The sequence below is a fragment of the Dermacentor andersoni genome, chromosome 11, assembly GCF_023375885.2.
Source record: "Dermacentor andersoni chromosome 11, qqDerAnde1_hic_scaffold, whole genome shotgun sequence".
In the NCBI taxonomy this organism is placed as follows: Eukaryota; Metazoa; Arthropoda; class Arachnida; order Ixodida; family Ixodidae; genus Dermacentor; species Dermacentor andersoni.
Genome location: NC_092824.1, coordinates 69,690,007 through 69,704,966, shown reverse-complemented (window position 1 = coordinate 69,704,966; position 14,960 = coordinate 69,690,007). Strand labels below are relative to the sequence as shown.

General features: G+C 47.8%; 1 protein-coding gene and 1 non-coding gene across 2 annotated transcripts in view; both read right to left on the bottom strand.

The window, feature by feature from the left end:
- Window positions 1-3,341: 3,341 nt before the first annotated feature.
- Window positions 3,342-14,960, bottom strand: part of LOC126518098 (uncharacterized) — a 23,193-nt gene continuing 11,574 nt past the window's right edge. The window contains exons 5-9 of the mRNA XM_050167953.3: window positions 14,143-14,246; window positions 13,305-13,398; window positions 9,229-9,411; window positions 7,765-7,887; window positions 3,342-3,802 (exon numbers count right to left, since the gene is read on the bottom strand). Coding sequence (XP_050023910.3) covers window positions 3,683-3,802; window positions 7,765-7,887; window positions 9,229-9,411; window positions 13,305-13,398; window positions 14,143-14,246 — 624 coding nt within the window. The 3' untranslated portion in view covers window positions 3,342-3,682. The remainder of the gene's footprint in view (window positions 3,803-7,764; window positions 7,888-9,228; window positions 9,412-13,304; window positions 13,399-14,142; window positions 14,247-14,960) is intronic.
- LOC126518421 (U2 spliceosomal RNA) lies at window positions 6,100-6,283 on the bottom strand. Its single transcript, XR_007596393.2, has one exon. It is a non-coding gene; the product is annotated as a U2 spliceosomal RNA (small nuclear RNA).

The window sequence follows — 14,960 nt, the reverse complement described above, 5'->3', positions numbered from 1 at the left end:
CTCGGCCAGATGGGAGGCGGTTCTCCGCAGCCCTCTTCTGGCTGACCAACTCTGGGCTGTTCAGCAGGCCCACGATGCGGCCGAGAGGCTCGGCTTTCCGGTTCCCACGTGGGAGCGGCCCGCTTCGCGAAGACTCGCGATCTGGAGGACTTCATTAAAGTTTCACCATACCGTACCATCGATGACAGTGGTTTTAAATTTTCTACGTTATGCGGCAGAATTGGCATACAGCGTCCTCGGGTATAAAAAAAAAATCTGAGGACACCTAAGCACTTCTTATGAGTTGTGAATGCGAAAGCATTAATGTCCATTTGAACGCCACTGAGCGTTCCTTCGAGCTTTGCACTGTGAGTAATGTACAATAACGTTACGAGCAGCCCGAGACAGCAAGCAGCAGCAGCAGCAGCAGCAGCCTGCGGTGCCAACGCTGCATGCTACCGACTTCCTGCGCGACGAGAGGCCGAGGAAGCAGCAGCGGCCACCAAGGCCGGCAGATGCACCGGTGACGTGGCGTCGCGGCGATGCCTTATCCCCGCACGCAACACCGGTTCGCGACCGCTCTGCTTCGTCAAGGCCCGCTCGTGACGTGACGTAGCAGCCAATGGGAATTTAGGTGCCGTGTCGTTGCTACAGACGCCGAGTTTTCTGGCTCAATGGGTCACTTGATGCTTTTGCATCAGAAAGTGAGGCCGAAGCTCCCTAACGAGAATCTGCCGTCTGCTAGCCGCCTGGTTAGCTCAGATGGTAGGGCGGCTGCCCCGGAGAGGCGGTGGTCCCGGGTTCGAGTCGTGGACCAGGACGAATTTTTCTTCACCTGCGAGGTTTTTCTTTCGAGGAACCCGTACGGGTTTACATTGCAGCGCTTCCTACGAATGGGTGTATGTCTGATTTTCCCTTTATTAATTGTCGTAGACGTGCGAAGCTTGTGCTCGTCGGCAAGATTAACGTACTATACTGTTTGTTGCGCGCCGATTCGCGACTTGGTGGAGCGACACTCACTCTCCTCGAACGAGCCACTTTTTCCTCCGCACAAGCTGCCTCTACACAGCAAGGCACCGTGCCTGTCAAAGGAGACCAAAATAAAATGACAGAAAAAAAAAACGGTTCGTTTTAAGCCTGTGACCAAACCTTTGCTGCCTTCCTTTGATTTTCAATTACCTATATTTTATTTAATTTATTTCCCAAGATAATCCTTTACAAGGATAATCTAATACTGTATGACGCAACTAGTACTTTGATTTATGGTATGTATATTTTGTGCCTTCATTTGTCATTTTTTATCACATACCAATCGATTCCTGGTCTACTCTCCACCGTGGGTTTCTGTCATTCTTTAACGAAATCATCATCATCATCTTTACTATCAAGACGGGAAGAAGAAGAGCCCAGCGTCTCTGGCAGTCGTCGTAAAGTGCGTCGAAGATACTGGGTGAAAAATCACGGCAGCCCGAAACGACCCACCGCCCTCAGAGCTACCACCGGTATCCCGTTTCGACGGCTATATATACCGCAACACCGACACATGGCGCCTCCCGTGCAAAGGCTCGCAATTGGCGTCACCGGAAGCGAGGAGTCCTTCTCCACGACAAGGTCTTCGCTCGCACACTCGGCCCGTCAGGCCCCGGAATCCCGACCGCGGTACTTCTACCAGAGGGTCCAGGAGCGACGCGCCATCTTCGTCTACGGTGCCGTCGCTTTCCTGACGGGAGCCTGTCTCCTGGCTCTCCTGGGAACGGCCGTATTCCAGAAGCAGAGCGACCACCTGCCTACGATCTACGCGGTACCGACGTTCACCGTGGCAGTCGGCGCCAGCATCAACGACAGCGACGCAAAGGACGACGCTCCGTTGGATCGTGAAGTTCGGGCGCACGGCGCTGGCAATGACTCGACTTTCACCTCCAGGAGCTCGGGCGACATCCAGGCTTCTCCCGCGGGGAACTAGCCACCGGAAAAAAGGCTCTTGGACAAATGGTGCACGTCGGTGCACTTCGAACAGGGATATTATAGTGCAGCATATCTCGCAAAAGCAGCACACCCCGCGTGTAGTAGTAGCTGTTAGCCCAAAATGACTCGAATAAATATTACCTTGTTATCATCATCTATCAACTTTCTGGGCTGCGCTGATGATGATGATGATACGAAGGAGGGTGGCCCCTGCCCACTGCGATATGGATATGTAGGGGGATGTTAGAAATGTGTTGTACACGCTTTTGGCATTGTAGACGTAGGAGGGAAATCTTTCCGAGCTATACTTGGCAAGAACGTTGCATCCGAGCTGCTTCCCGGTACTTCGCACGCGACGCACTGCCGGAGGTGCCGGGTACGTGCAATTTGCCAAAGGAGTTGTGCGCCGTTACTCCAGGTAGCTTGTAGGCGACCTCAAAAAATGCTGCTGGCTCCCCCGTAATACAGAGCAGATGTAAGCATGAAATGGCTACTGCCAAAGCAGATTGGGTGGAGATGATAGTAGCCACAATCTTAAAATGGGTTTAGTGCATGTTCGCAACGGCACACCACACCACACCACACTGCGCCACGCCATATTGTCCATTTGGACGCAATAGCTTTCTGTCACAGACAGAATCTCGCTGCAAGTCTCGTCTCGGTCAAACTGCCATCCGCGGTGGACCGGACACTACCGGCTTGGACGCTACCGGACCTCACTGCCGAACGCGCCGCGGACCACACGGACCGCTGGCGTTGAAAGGAGCACTCAGCGCCGAAAGATGACAAGTGTAAAGTGCCCTGTATCTGTCTTTTGAACCTCGCTATTGGAAATGACAAATAAAACTTCAGCGTACCAGAAGTTACAGCTTGAGTGATATTGTGAACAAACATGTGAAAGAACTCGGAAGCAATGTTTTTTGTACCTTGTTTAGCAATTAACTAGCGTATATAATGCGGTCTTGACTGGTTGCCCAGATGATCCAGTTTTATTCGTGCAACTCACGCGGATGTTCTCGTTTGAGTGCCGCGATAAAACGTATCGTCTCTTGTTGAATAAACTTTTTCTAAACAGTCACTTGTAGGTCGCCGACAAAACGAGCTAAGAGCATTTTATGCTTGAAATGCTAAGCACGTGCAACGAGCGCCCGAACAGACAACTGTGTCACTTTGACGTAATAGTTCTGTGGAAACCCGCAAGGTGGAGCGCGTAAACTTTATCTTCAAATCAATAAGGTTCGAGTCCGGCGTCTTTTTAGTGGGTCTGGGCACCCACCGCGGACGCGGTCGAGACTTTGTTTCGAAGCGGCATCCTCTGCTCGCTGGACGGCCCAGAAGTAATTATTAAGAGAAAATGAGACATCCACCCACACATGTGCAGAAGCACTCATAGTGCATACGTGAGATTGACGCACCTTTATTTGAAACAATTGCACACTCATCTTGAGCTACACGAACGTCACGGCAAAGCCATACATCATCCTCGCAACGAACGGCTCGCTCCGCAACAAGCAATATGCCACAGCATTGTCAATCTGTAACGCATGTGCAACGGAAAAATAATAATAATAATAAAATGAACTGTGCAAGTGAAAGGCAGCTGATACGTGACGAATACAGCAGACGGTTTACATTCGTGGCAAAACTCGGAGGCTGCCCGAGGCGCAGTGCGGTCGCTGCCACCGTGTCCTGCATAATTTAGACGACCAAGCAGGACGACGTCAAACCGCGGGTGCCTTCAGGACAGCAGGTCCTTGAGCCTCTTGAGCAGGACGTGCTTTTCACCACAGTAGCCGTCCCGGTCGTCTCCGTCGACGTCGAAGACCGCGAGCCCGCGAATCGCACCTTTGAGGCCGAGCTGAAAGGGAGGCAAAAGAATGAATAAATGGACTAGTGTCAGGAAAAGGGAAAAAAAAAGAAGAAACGTTCGCAGATGAATGCCAACCTGAGCAACGATATGAATGCCAACCAACAATATGAATGCCAACCTGAGCAAGACGGCGGACCAGTGTCGTCGTTTTTACCTTCCTTTTTGTCCGCGTCTTGTGTTGCGCTGCTGCGAACCTTACAATGAATCCAAACCAACTGGCCCAACTTGCCGTGTTGAGATGCTGTGTAAGCGAGTTCTCGCATACTTCCGAAGTACTAGGGGTCTGTTTTCTGGCTGCTGTTAGCGATTTCCACAAATGCCCTCATCATACAGCCTCTGCGGCGTCAGCAGAACGTCGTCAATTTTTACAGGTGCAGCTGTACAAAATCCTAGCTGACCTCCAATGTGAACAGAAATCACGGATGACTGTATTAAAAAAAGAACGCGCAAATGAAAGCATCGGTGCAGTCCCATTTATAAACAGTGCACGGTGATAGGAAGAAGCCCAGCGCAAACAACACGTGAGATTAGAGACCTTTAGCTTGTACGCTATTCCGGTAAACGGGAGCGGTTTGGGCGGATTACCGGATGGTCGGGGCGTAAACGTGAGCGGTGAAGCCGCCTGGTGTTGTAGAGCTCAACCAGACAAACGCATAGCTAAAACTGCAGTAACTCACCATATCCTGCTTCGCCACTCGTGCAAATTTTTGGCAGCGGCGTAATTGTGAACACGATCACGCCACTGTCGAAAATTTACGCCAGCAGCTAAGCAGAATATAGTAATTAGCTCTGTGTTTGTGTGGTTGAGCTTTGCGCCACCAGCTGGCGCCACCAATCTGGCCGCTCACGTTGACGCCCCCGTTAAACCGGAAAACCGCCCGCGCTTGCCCGAATACCGGACACGCTAAAAGTCTCTATTATTGAAGCGGCGAAGATCGCTAGTTTAGGGAGCGCTTGTGTTAGCGCGCCTTCAATAGATCTTTCAAGTAAGGAAATCGATTTTTTAAACGTGACACAGAGGGTGGCCAGATGGAGATTACATTTTAATCTTGCAATTACAAAAATTTTTTTTGGCTATGCATGGTCGTTCTTACATCTTTGATATCATCTTAACTTTCCATTACACAAGTCTCGTTGCTGTCTCATTTGACTAGAAATCAGTACATATGCGCATGCGTACGGTTGTGAGTGTTACCTATATATGTGTGTACCGCTTCGTGGAATAAAACAATTGTTGGAAGTTAGCGCTGTGTCCGCGTCTTGCCACTGTCTTTCGTCCCCTTTCGTGCGCTACAAAACCTCTGCTATGGAAGTCCGCTTCACATTTTCTTCTTGCGCTGTGTACGAAAAGACGGGTGCAGGAAATCACGGACGAAACGAATGGTACGCCAACTTACGACAAGCTCGTTCTTGTCAGGTCGCGTATAAACAAATAGTAAGAATGGATGAATTACATGCTGACACACTTTTCTATTCCCGCGGTACCGTTAATCGAAGCGTATTTTCTGTTTCCTGCGGAATTCTGCACTAATACCTACATTCATTCGGACTGGCTATTTGTGCGAGCATCAGCCATCATCAAGCGTTTCTTTCTTTCTCTTTTACGTATTTGTTTTTGTTTCTTAACACTTCTATTTCAATCTGATCCTTACAACAACCGCTTTCTGTTGGCCCTTTCTTCAAGTCTCGTGTGTTCCGTGCGGTAACTTCCCAAAATCATGAATCACGAAGTGGGTTACACCCACACTGTGCTAAGATACGCAGCCCCAACATGTTCCCGCTTCCGGACTCCGATAAACCATTCTGGGGCTTTGCGTACCAAAACCGCGATCTATTTTGCGAGTCAGCGGCGTAGTTGGGAGCTCGATTCGAATTAATCTCTTACGACCTGGGGTTCTTTAACGTGCACCTAAATATTGTCAGAGAGAATCGAACAGCGAAAAAGACGGTACTTAAGGGGAGAGGATATGGACGGCGCTGGTTATTACAACCATTAATTATTGCAAATTTATAGGGAACGCAATCTTCGCAGCAAACATAAAAACGCACCAACTTCATCACAAGCCCTTGCTGTCTGTAGGCTATCGTACATTAAATAAGTAGCGTAGTTCACTGTGATGTACAGATACAGAGGGCACGCTAACACGTTAATCGTGTTGATATACGTGAAATGCCTCATTAATCACGCGGGGCGCTTTGCTCTCCGAGATGCGGTTCGCAACCACATCTCACGGCGAAGCTGTTTATGGCTGCGGTTCCGTGCATTTTCGTTCTGCGTGTGCAAAAAACCGCGAGCCGATCCCGGAGATAGCACAATACCGGGCCGACCAGCGGCGGAGGTGAAGCAGGCCTCAAACACTCCGCCACCTTGCAAAAATATGTTTAACACCTTGGGTCCAAATACAACCCGTATCAGATATTAAGCTCATAAGAACAGATACTGCACTTTGAGCCGCTTCGGGCATGTGTGCGTTCGCACAGCCCTCTATATGTCGGCGTTCCAAGCGCTTGCGCATTATCTCCTTTCCTTTCCTTCCGCTCTCCCTTGGTGGCGCTCCCGTCGAAACGTCACGCGTGTCTAGTTTCCTCCGTCTCCTCGGGGCGGCGGTCCAGTCGTCCACGCGAACGTATATAAAAATCACGGTAACTGAGTCTCTACCTTTGTTCAAAATTCTGTGTCACCTCTGTGTCGTGTGCTAAACAGCTTCGCTGGTCACCCACCATCAGAGGGTGGAATGGCTTATGATGTTGCTTTTTTTAATGCGTAAGACTGCAAAATCTGTCTGCCACGCGAAGAGTGCGATGCCTTGCATCTGCACAAAAAGCATAATTTGTGAAGTTAGGACATTTAATCGTTATAATAGACTAAATGTAGATGATCGCTAGCTTTGTAAGTGACAAGGAACAATTGAAATATAAAAAAAAAGATAAGAGAAAAGTGTTTTCGTCAGGGCGCCTTGAAAGCTTACTTTACCGCTATACAGATGTGTGTGCAAAGAAGCCTGATGTGGGGCTGCTGAGCAAGAAAATACGAATAACTGATGGGTACATTAATAATAATAATAATAATAATAATAATAATAATAATAATAATAATAATAATAATAATAATAATAATAATAATAATAATAATGAATGATTGGTGGCGTTGAAGGGACACTAAAGGTTAATATTAAGTCAACGTGGACTGTTGAAATACCATCCCAGAAACCTCGAAACGCTTGCTTCATGCGAAGAAGAGACTTATTTTAAGAGAAAATGCGTTCTGAAGCGCCAGCGTACCTCTAGCGCAGTTCAAATCGCTCGCCCTCAGATCGAGGAGTGCTGACTTCATGGTCGTATAGTGCCGTTGCGTCGTCGGCGAGTAAAACAGCGCCCGCAGACAGCGCTACGGCTTTCTTGCGCAAAACACAAACGCGCGGCCAGAAACAGAGCCAAGACAGAGTCGACAGCAGCGCGAAAGCGGTACTATGGTGGCTAGCGGAAGGGAAAGAGCGCGACGATAAGCTGGTTCTTTATTTTATGACGCCAACTCCGCAATCCTCCGCGGAGGATTTTGGTGATCCTCCGATCGCTTTGGCGAGCGACTCTATATAACGTTCGACTCTATATAACCTTCGACTGTATATAGCGTTCGACTGTATATAACGTTCGATTCTGTATAACGTTCGACTCTGTTTAGCGTTCGACTCTGTATAACGTTCGACTCTGTATAACGTTGCACTCCGTATAACGTTCGACTCCGTATAACGTTCGACTCTGTATAACGTTCAACTCGGTATAACGTTCGATTCTATACAACGCTCGACTCTATATGACGTTCGACTCCTGAACGCCTTCTCTCACTCTGATCTCTTCAACGAACTCGGCCCCGTGTCGGGGATCGGCACGAGCCAGTGGAATGCATCACGAGCGATCATCGCGCGTGGTAAAGTATACGGTTCACTCACGATCCAGTTTCCGGAGAAAGGCGCGAAGGCGGACACCCACTGTGGTCCTCGGGTGGCCTCGGTACAGTCGGTCTCCACGTTGGCGCGCGCGTTCCACCCGCCCGACATCAGCAGCTGGCATACCTGCGACAGATCCGCGTCGCAACCCTCAGCGAAGACTGCCTCACAGTAACGGAAACTCATCTCGAAGGCCACGCTTTTTTGTGTACTGCAAGGCGCTGGAGGCGATTGGAGGCGTGTCCGAAACACGTCAGTGCATCCATATTTGAGCAGCATGGGTACCTATTAAAAGGTGAGTAAGGCGTTTGAAGGAGGGCCGGACAGATGCAAGCATAACGAATGGATCAACAATGCAGTTTGATCATCCGTATCGCTATGCTTCATTTGTGTTTTGCATTTTATCGGTGCATTTGTTCAGTTTGTGCAGAGGCGATTTACTACTATTGAAATTACTAAATCCTTGCTTTTTATTTAAACCATTCATTGTTTTATCCGCGCACGCAATAACTCCGCATATTCCTGTACCATAACTTATATTGCTTACTTGGAATAAGCATACAAAAGAAAGCTACTATTGGCTTTGCGTCAAGTTCACCGCTCTGAAATTATGATTTGGAGGAATCGAACTGTGCGTAGCAGAAATGAGCGGTTGAGTTTTGTTGGATTAAAAATCCGCAGTTTCGCACGAAAGGCGAAGCATCGATTGCGATAGCAAATTAGTAGACAGCCATACGAAGTAAGGTCAGTAGTTTAAGCGACCGTAAACGCTTGTAAACACTCGCTTACTAACTAAATTAACAAACATGGTGTCAGCGCGCACAGGTAAACATGCACACATCACATTCGACGACCGCGGACCACTGTCAAAAACGCTGGTGTGAGGAAGCGTAGCAGCAGCAGCGAGCGAAGTGACCTTCATGCTGTCTATCGCTTCAGCGCAAACTAAGCAGTAAGACCACAGCACACACAAAGCCACAAGCCTTTGGCCCACCTAGACTCTGCCCCTAAAGCAGATCGCTTTGAAGACAAAGTCCGCCCAACCGCGCGCGGCCTCGCGTTGCTTCCGAAGTACAACGGCCCCCCCTGCCCCCCCCCCACCTGTTCCGTGCGCGCGACGCAAGACAGCGCGCTTCCTCCCCGCTTTCCTCCCTAGAGCGCGCGAGATTGGAGCCACGATCGTCGGCTCACCCTCGCACGCTTTCATTCGCACATAAACCATATACGGCGCGTGATGACGGTGTTATTGCCTTTGGACCCTCTACGGAACATCACGACGACGGCGACAGAGCTAAAATGCGACTGGAGTGTTATATACTTACTATCGCAATAACTATTCCCTTACACACTGCCCGTGCATTCGTTCAAGGGCGCGAGAATTTCTCTGTATGCAGTAGGTATACAGGGGAGTCGTCGATGGCATTCGCCAGCTTGCCGAGCCATAACGGCTCGCGCCCCGAAACTCGCCTGAGAGTAGGGCATGAATCCCTGGAACTTCGCCTGCGCGAAGGCGACGCTCTCGTTGAGCGCGGGCTCCCTGTCCAGCAGGAAGTGGGCCCCGAGCAGGCTGACGCTGAAGAAGATGCGTGACAGGCCCTGGCGTCGGTGACCCCTGCCCAGCGCCAACCGGGTTCGGTTGAGGATGTGCTCCTGCGGCATCGGTGCCAAAGGGCACAGTGCAATCAATCAATCAATCAATCAATCAATCAATCAATCAATCAATCAATCAATCAATCAATCAATCAATCAATCAATCAATCAATCAATCAATCAATCAATCAATCAATCAATCAATCAATCAATCAATTACTGTGCCCAGGAATAACCCTAAGGTATGAGTGGTGGCTCATGCATACATAAAAACAAGAAAAAATATCTACAGGAAGTGACAAGCAAAACAAGATCACAATTAACAAAAAACAATTATGAACAACGTGTACAGAAGAAGAACGTACGCAAAACAATTATGAAAAGAAAAGTGTACACAAAACAAAGCGCAAGGTAAATATATAAGGAAAAGGTGAAGCAAGGCACTTGAACGATGTGTGAAACTATGAAAGAACGACGCAAAGCTAGGAAAAGAACAATGACAGCGAGTTATAAAAAATATCGAGATCATGAAAATAAGCCTTATAGAGACGCTGTATCCTGGAGACGGTTGAGTGTTGGTGATGGCAGGCAGTAACAAGGAAATGGCTGTGTTCTCCGGTGGCCTTGCGCGGAATACGAAACATGACACAACTTAGGAGTTTCGGGCAGATGAAGATATACAGTGAAGAAGTTTGAAAGGAAACAAGGTCAGCGTGGTTAATGTTGGCATAGAAGTAAGGACAATGTCAGTAATCAAACAGTGCTATGACAGTTGAATAACTATAACTATTGAATTCCCTCGATAGCCTGCAGAGCCCAGAGAGCGCATACGCCGAATTGCAACGCGCATAGTGTGAGCAGTAAAGCGTAAGGTTCTACCAAAGAGTTCACCGAGATCATTGATGTCACGGACCTTACACAATGGTACAGGATCTACAGAGTAATAAAAATGTCGATGGTCACTTTAACATACGCTAAAGAGGGTGAAGGTGAAAGTTTGCGCGCTCACAAGACATTCACTAAATTACTTGACGTTCTCATTCGAATGCGTTGTTACTTAATTCCTATTACTTGTTTTCTCCAACCAAAGGTCGTGGGTTCAAGTGCCCTAACTAACTATAATGGCACAAACATATTGCCGCGGGTATGTGCCGGTGGGGACGAGGTTGAAGTAGCGCGGGTTTTCAGGTTAAGCGTGGAGACGAAGATGACGTTGTTGGTTTTCTTTGACGAATGGCAAGTTGTACCTATCCCCCTTAGTGGGTTTGTGCCATTGAGGCTTCATCATCATCATCATCATCATAATCATCATCATCATCATCATCATCATCATCACCACCACCACCACCACCACCACCACCATCATCATCATCATCATAAGTTGTATTTGTTGGCGGTACTTCTCCGCGTTCTCGTCGATAACTTCGTCTTTATTAACACCACAGCTGATGATTGTTTACGCTTATTACACCAATTGTCCCTATGTAATTCCTTCCCTATCAATACTAACAAAACAAAAGCTGCATTGTTTAGACGCCGGAACATGGTTATCGAATCTCATGCTACTGTTCTTCAAATAGGATCTGACGTTATGGAAACTGTACCTCGTGTAAAGAGCTTAGGTGTTATCTTTGAGGAACACCTGCAGTGGAATGATCATGTTGATTCTGTTGCAGTAAAAATTTCAAGAATGGTAGGAATCCTTTCGAAATTCAGAAATTTATTTCCTCACTGTATCAAAAAGCTATTATATTACGATGGACTCTCCCATTAACTATTGTTTTCTGGTGCGGGGCACGACTTCTTTTTCCAACACTAATAAACTATACAGAATCCAAAAACGGGCGGTACGCAACATTGCGAGTGCTTAGTTCGATTCCCCCTCCAAACCTATTTTTGAAGCACCTAACATAATACGCATAACAGAACTGTATAATAATGTGCTGCTTAAAAGATATAAATTTAGCATTAAGCAAAATGACTTTCTTGTTGAGCCATCTAACTTAAAGCATAAAACGTACACATAAGATTCCCGAGCCGCTGGTGATCAGTTTATACCAAAACACGTACGAATTATGGTTGACAAATGATTTTTTGTCGACTACCCTAACTATTAAATTCATGCAATGACTTTGCCCTGTAGAAGAGTGATTTTTGTTTGCTAACGCGTGTAAATCAACCCTAGAAAGCAAGTTGTAAGATGCCTTTCTTTGTATTGCTGTATAAATGTTTTATTGTTGCTGTATAAATGGCTACTTTGTAGTTATTATCTATGCTCGTATAACGCAAGTTTCTTGAATGGGGCGTAGACCTTCGTCAAGCCTGTGAAAGGCTTTTTGTCTACGTCCACATCATCTTAATGATGTAAATAGTCTGTCTGTCTGTCTGTCAGTGTCTGTCTGTCTGTCTGTGTCTGTCTGTCTGTCTGTATGTCTGTCTGTCTGTGTCTGTCTGTCTCTCTGTCAGTGTCTGTCTGTCTGTATGTATGTCTGTCTGTGTCTCTCTGTCTGTCTGTCAGTGTCTGTCTGTCTGTCTGTCTGTCTGTCTGTCTGTCTGTCTGTCTGTCTGTCTGTCTGTCTGTCTGTCTGTCTGTCTGTCTGTCTGTCTGTCAGTGTCTGTCTCTCTGTCTGCCTGTCAGTGTATGTCTGTCAGTGTCTGTCTGTCAGTGTATGTCTGTCTGTCTGTCAGTCAGTGTCTGTCTCTCTGTCGCTCTGTCAGTGTCTGTCTGTCTGTCAGTGTCTGTCGCTCTGTCAGTGTCTGTCTGTCTGTCAGTGTCTGTCTGTCTGTCAGTGTCTGTCTGTCAGTGTCTGTCTGTCTGTCTGTCTGTCTGTCAGTGTCTGTCTGCCAAAGGCCGTGGGTTCGAGTCCCACCAATGGTCGTGGGTGGCACCATCAATTTTGGTGCCATTGAATGTTGGTGCCATCCCGCCGGACGGTCAATTTTTCGATAACGCCGGACAACGGATTGTTCGACCCATTAGGCATTTATGGCTTTCGTCTTAAAAATGTTTGCACTTTTGCGAGTGAAAGCCATGACTTTGGTCTTAGCAGCATTCAAGGTGAGGTTTTTACCTTTGAATAATTTAGTAAAAGAAAACAGGTCGCGTTGCAGGCTGCGACAGTCATCAACAGTATCAATTTCTTTTAAAATCTTGATGTCATCGGCACATAGAAGGAAAGAAGGATTCTGAATAGCGGAAAGGACGTTATTATTAAACGTTTTACAAAGGAATGGTTCCAATACTGATCTTTGAGGGACGCCGCTAGTTTCCATGCGCGAAGAGGTTCGGCCACTGACGTTAACATAGCATGATCTATCTTGAAGGTAACTGGGCTGACAACTTCCGAGTCGAGACTAAAGTATGTAAGCTTGACAAGAAGCAGTGAGTGGCTGACTACGCAAAACACGAAGGCAGCTATTTTGACCACCTGGGGTTCTTTAACGTGCACGTAAATCTAAGTACACTGGAGTTTTCATTAATCTAAGTACCACAGGGCACCCACCGGTTTAGAAGACGCACCTAGTGTTGGAGGTGGTGTTAATTTCAAGTTTCTGAGACGCTGTGAAGCGAGACGTATAGCACGAAGCGTTCGCTGCCTGCTGCCGGTGCTGTTCATGACGTCAGCGGTGCGACAGCGAGTGTTCGTGGTCATCGAATGAGATGCGTTCATGTTTACCTGTGCCCGCCGCGAGCGACACCATGCTTCTTAATTTAATTGGTATGCGAATGCTAGCTGCAATTCACACCGCCGATAGAACTTCGAACCTTTTACTTCGTGTAGTTGTCTAATACATTGCTACCACTGCTAATGCTTCGCCTTTCGGGCGATACTGGGACTTCCTTCTTTTACTTATCTCTCTCTCTCTCTCTCTCTCTCTTTGTTAATCGAATAGGAACCGGTGCACTCGGTGCGATGCGGCCGGTGACCTCCCACGTGGCACGGTATACTCACGATTCCAAAGTACGCCCCCTTGAATGGCGCTGGGCAGCTGGCGTGCCTGAGGTCGCTCGTCAGGTGCGTCCGCTGGATCGGGTACAAGCCCCTCCTGCGACGCAAACCGCGCGGTAGCACAGTATAGGTGGCGCTACGCGACAAAACGTCGGCAACATGCGCAAACACATACCCAAGTGCCCGATGTAACTGCGGACTATTTCCACACACTTAAGATTTAACCTAGGGCAGCTGGGTTGCCGTACAGGTGCAGCAATGTTGATACAATATTTGCGCCGATGTATTTTAATTAAAGGTCGTCGCAAATGCGCCACAAGGCCACGGGAAGCTCGTCGCTATCCACGTTCGCACGAAAGTGCAGTCGGGTCGCAACGTTCTCTCCCGTTTATCACAGTGTCATTATATTGTCGTCACGCATCACAACTAAAGACATGACGATACGCATAAATTCGATAGCATGCCGTAAGAATCTCATAAAATATTACGCCATTTACCTGGACAATGCGATAACAAAGCGAATGTCGAGGTAGTTAAATTACTTCAAGGAAGTGTTGAAATTGCGAAATTTGTAGCCAGGCAGCAGTGAAGAGATAACGTACCCTACGATTGCAGATTAAACAAAATTCTGTTAGAATTAAAAAAAAAAAGACCGCGCAGTCACATGCACGGTGCATCTGCTGGTGCTTGCAAAGTATAAGCAATCTGACTTAGTTATGAAGCACCCCGCTCTTAGTCCATTTTCAGGTCAGGAATTAAGTGTTGCGCGATGCCCTGAAACAAATCGTATTATCTGCGCAGACGCGAACACGCCATTCCGACGAAGTGCAGCCATGCTTACGTGGTGAGCAGGGCATTGAGGTCGTACTGAGCGAATAGCGTCGTCGACTCCGGCAGTACCAGCGTGAACGACTTGCCCATGCGCCCGAGCTGCCGCTGGCACATCTGCGCATGCGCGTACGAACACGCGTAGTCAGCCGTTCTGTCGCGCGCCCGTGCACAAAACACTCCCATTCGACGAACACAGCATATGGCTTCATACTCAGAAACATATACGCGACATCTCGGTCACGTCACACGTGCCAGAAAGTTCGGTAACACTGTCTGGAAATAATGCCCTCTCAGCGATTCCATCTTGCAGAATCGAAACTTTGTTAATTAATTTTAATTCATCTTAAAACTTATCGTGCGCAAACAAACAGGGACGAAGAATAGAAGAAACACAAGGACGAGCGTTCGTCCTTGTGTTTCTTCTATTCTTCGTCCCTGTTTGTTTGCGCACAATAAGTTATAAGCTGAATCTGTTCCAACTAGGCCGACTTGCAGTCTTGCTTAAATTTAATTATCGGGTTTTACGCGCCAAAACCACTTTCTGATTATGAGGCACGCCGTAGTGGAGGACTCCGGAAATTTCGACCACCTTGGGTGCTTTAACGTGCACCTAAATCTAAGTACACGGGTGTTTTCGCATTTCGCCCCCCTCGAAATGCGGCCGCCGCGGCCGGGATTCCATCTCGCGACCTTGTGCTTAGCAGCCTAACACCATAAGCCACTGAGCAACCACGGCGGATAAACTTTGTTAAGACATACGCCAAGAGTATCATTATCACCATCGCGATAATTTCCACTTCAACACAGAAGGGCTATCCCTGAGATTTT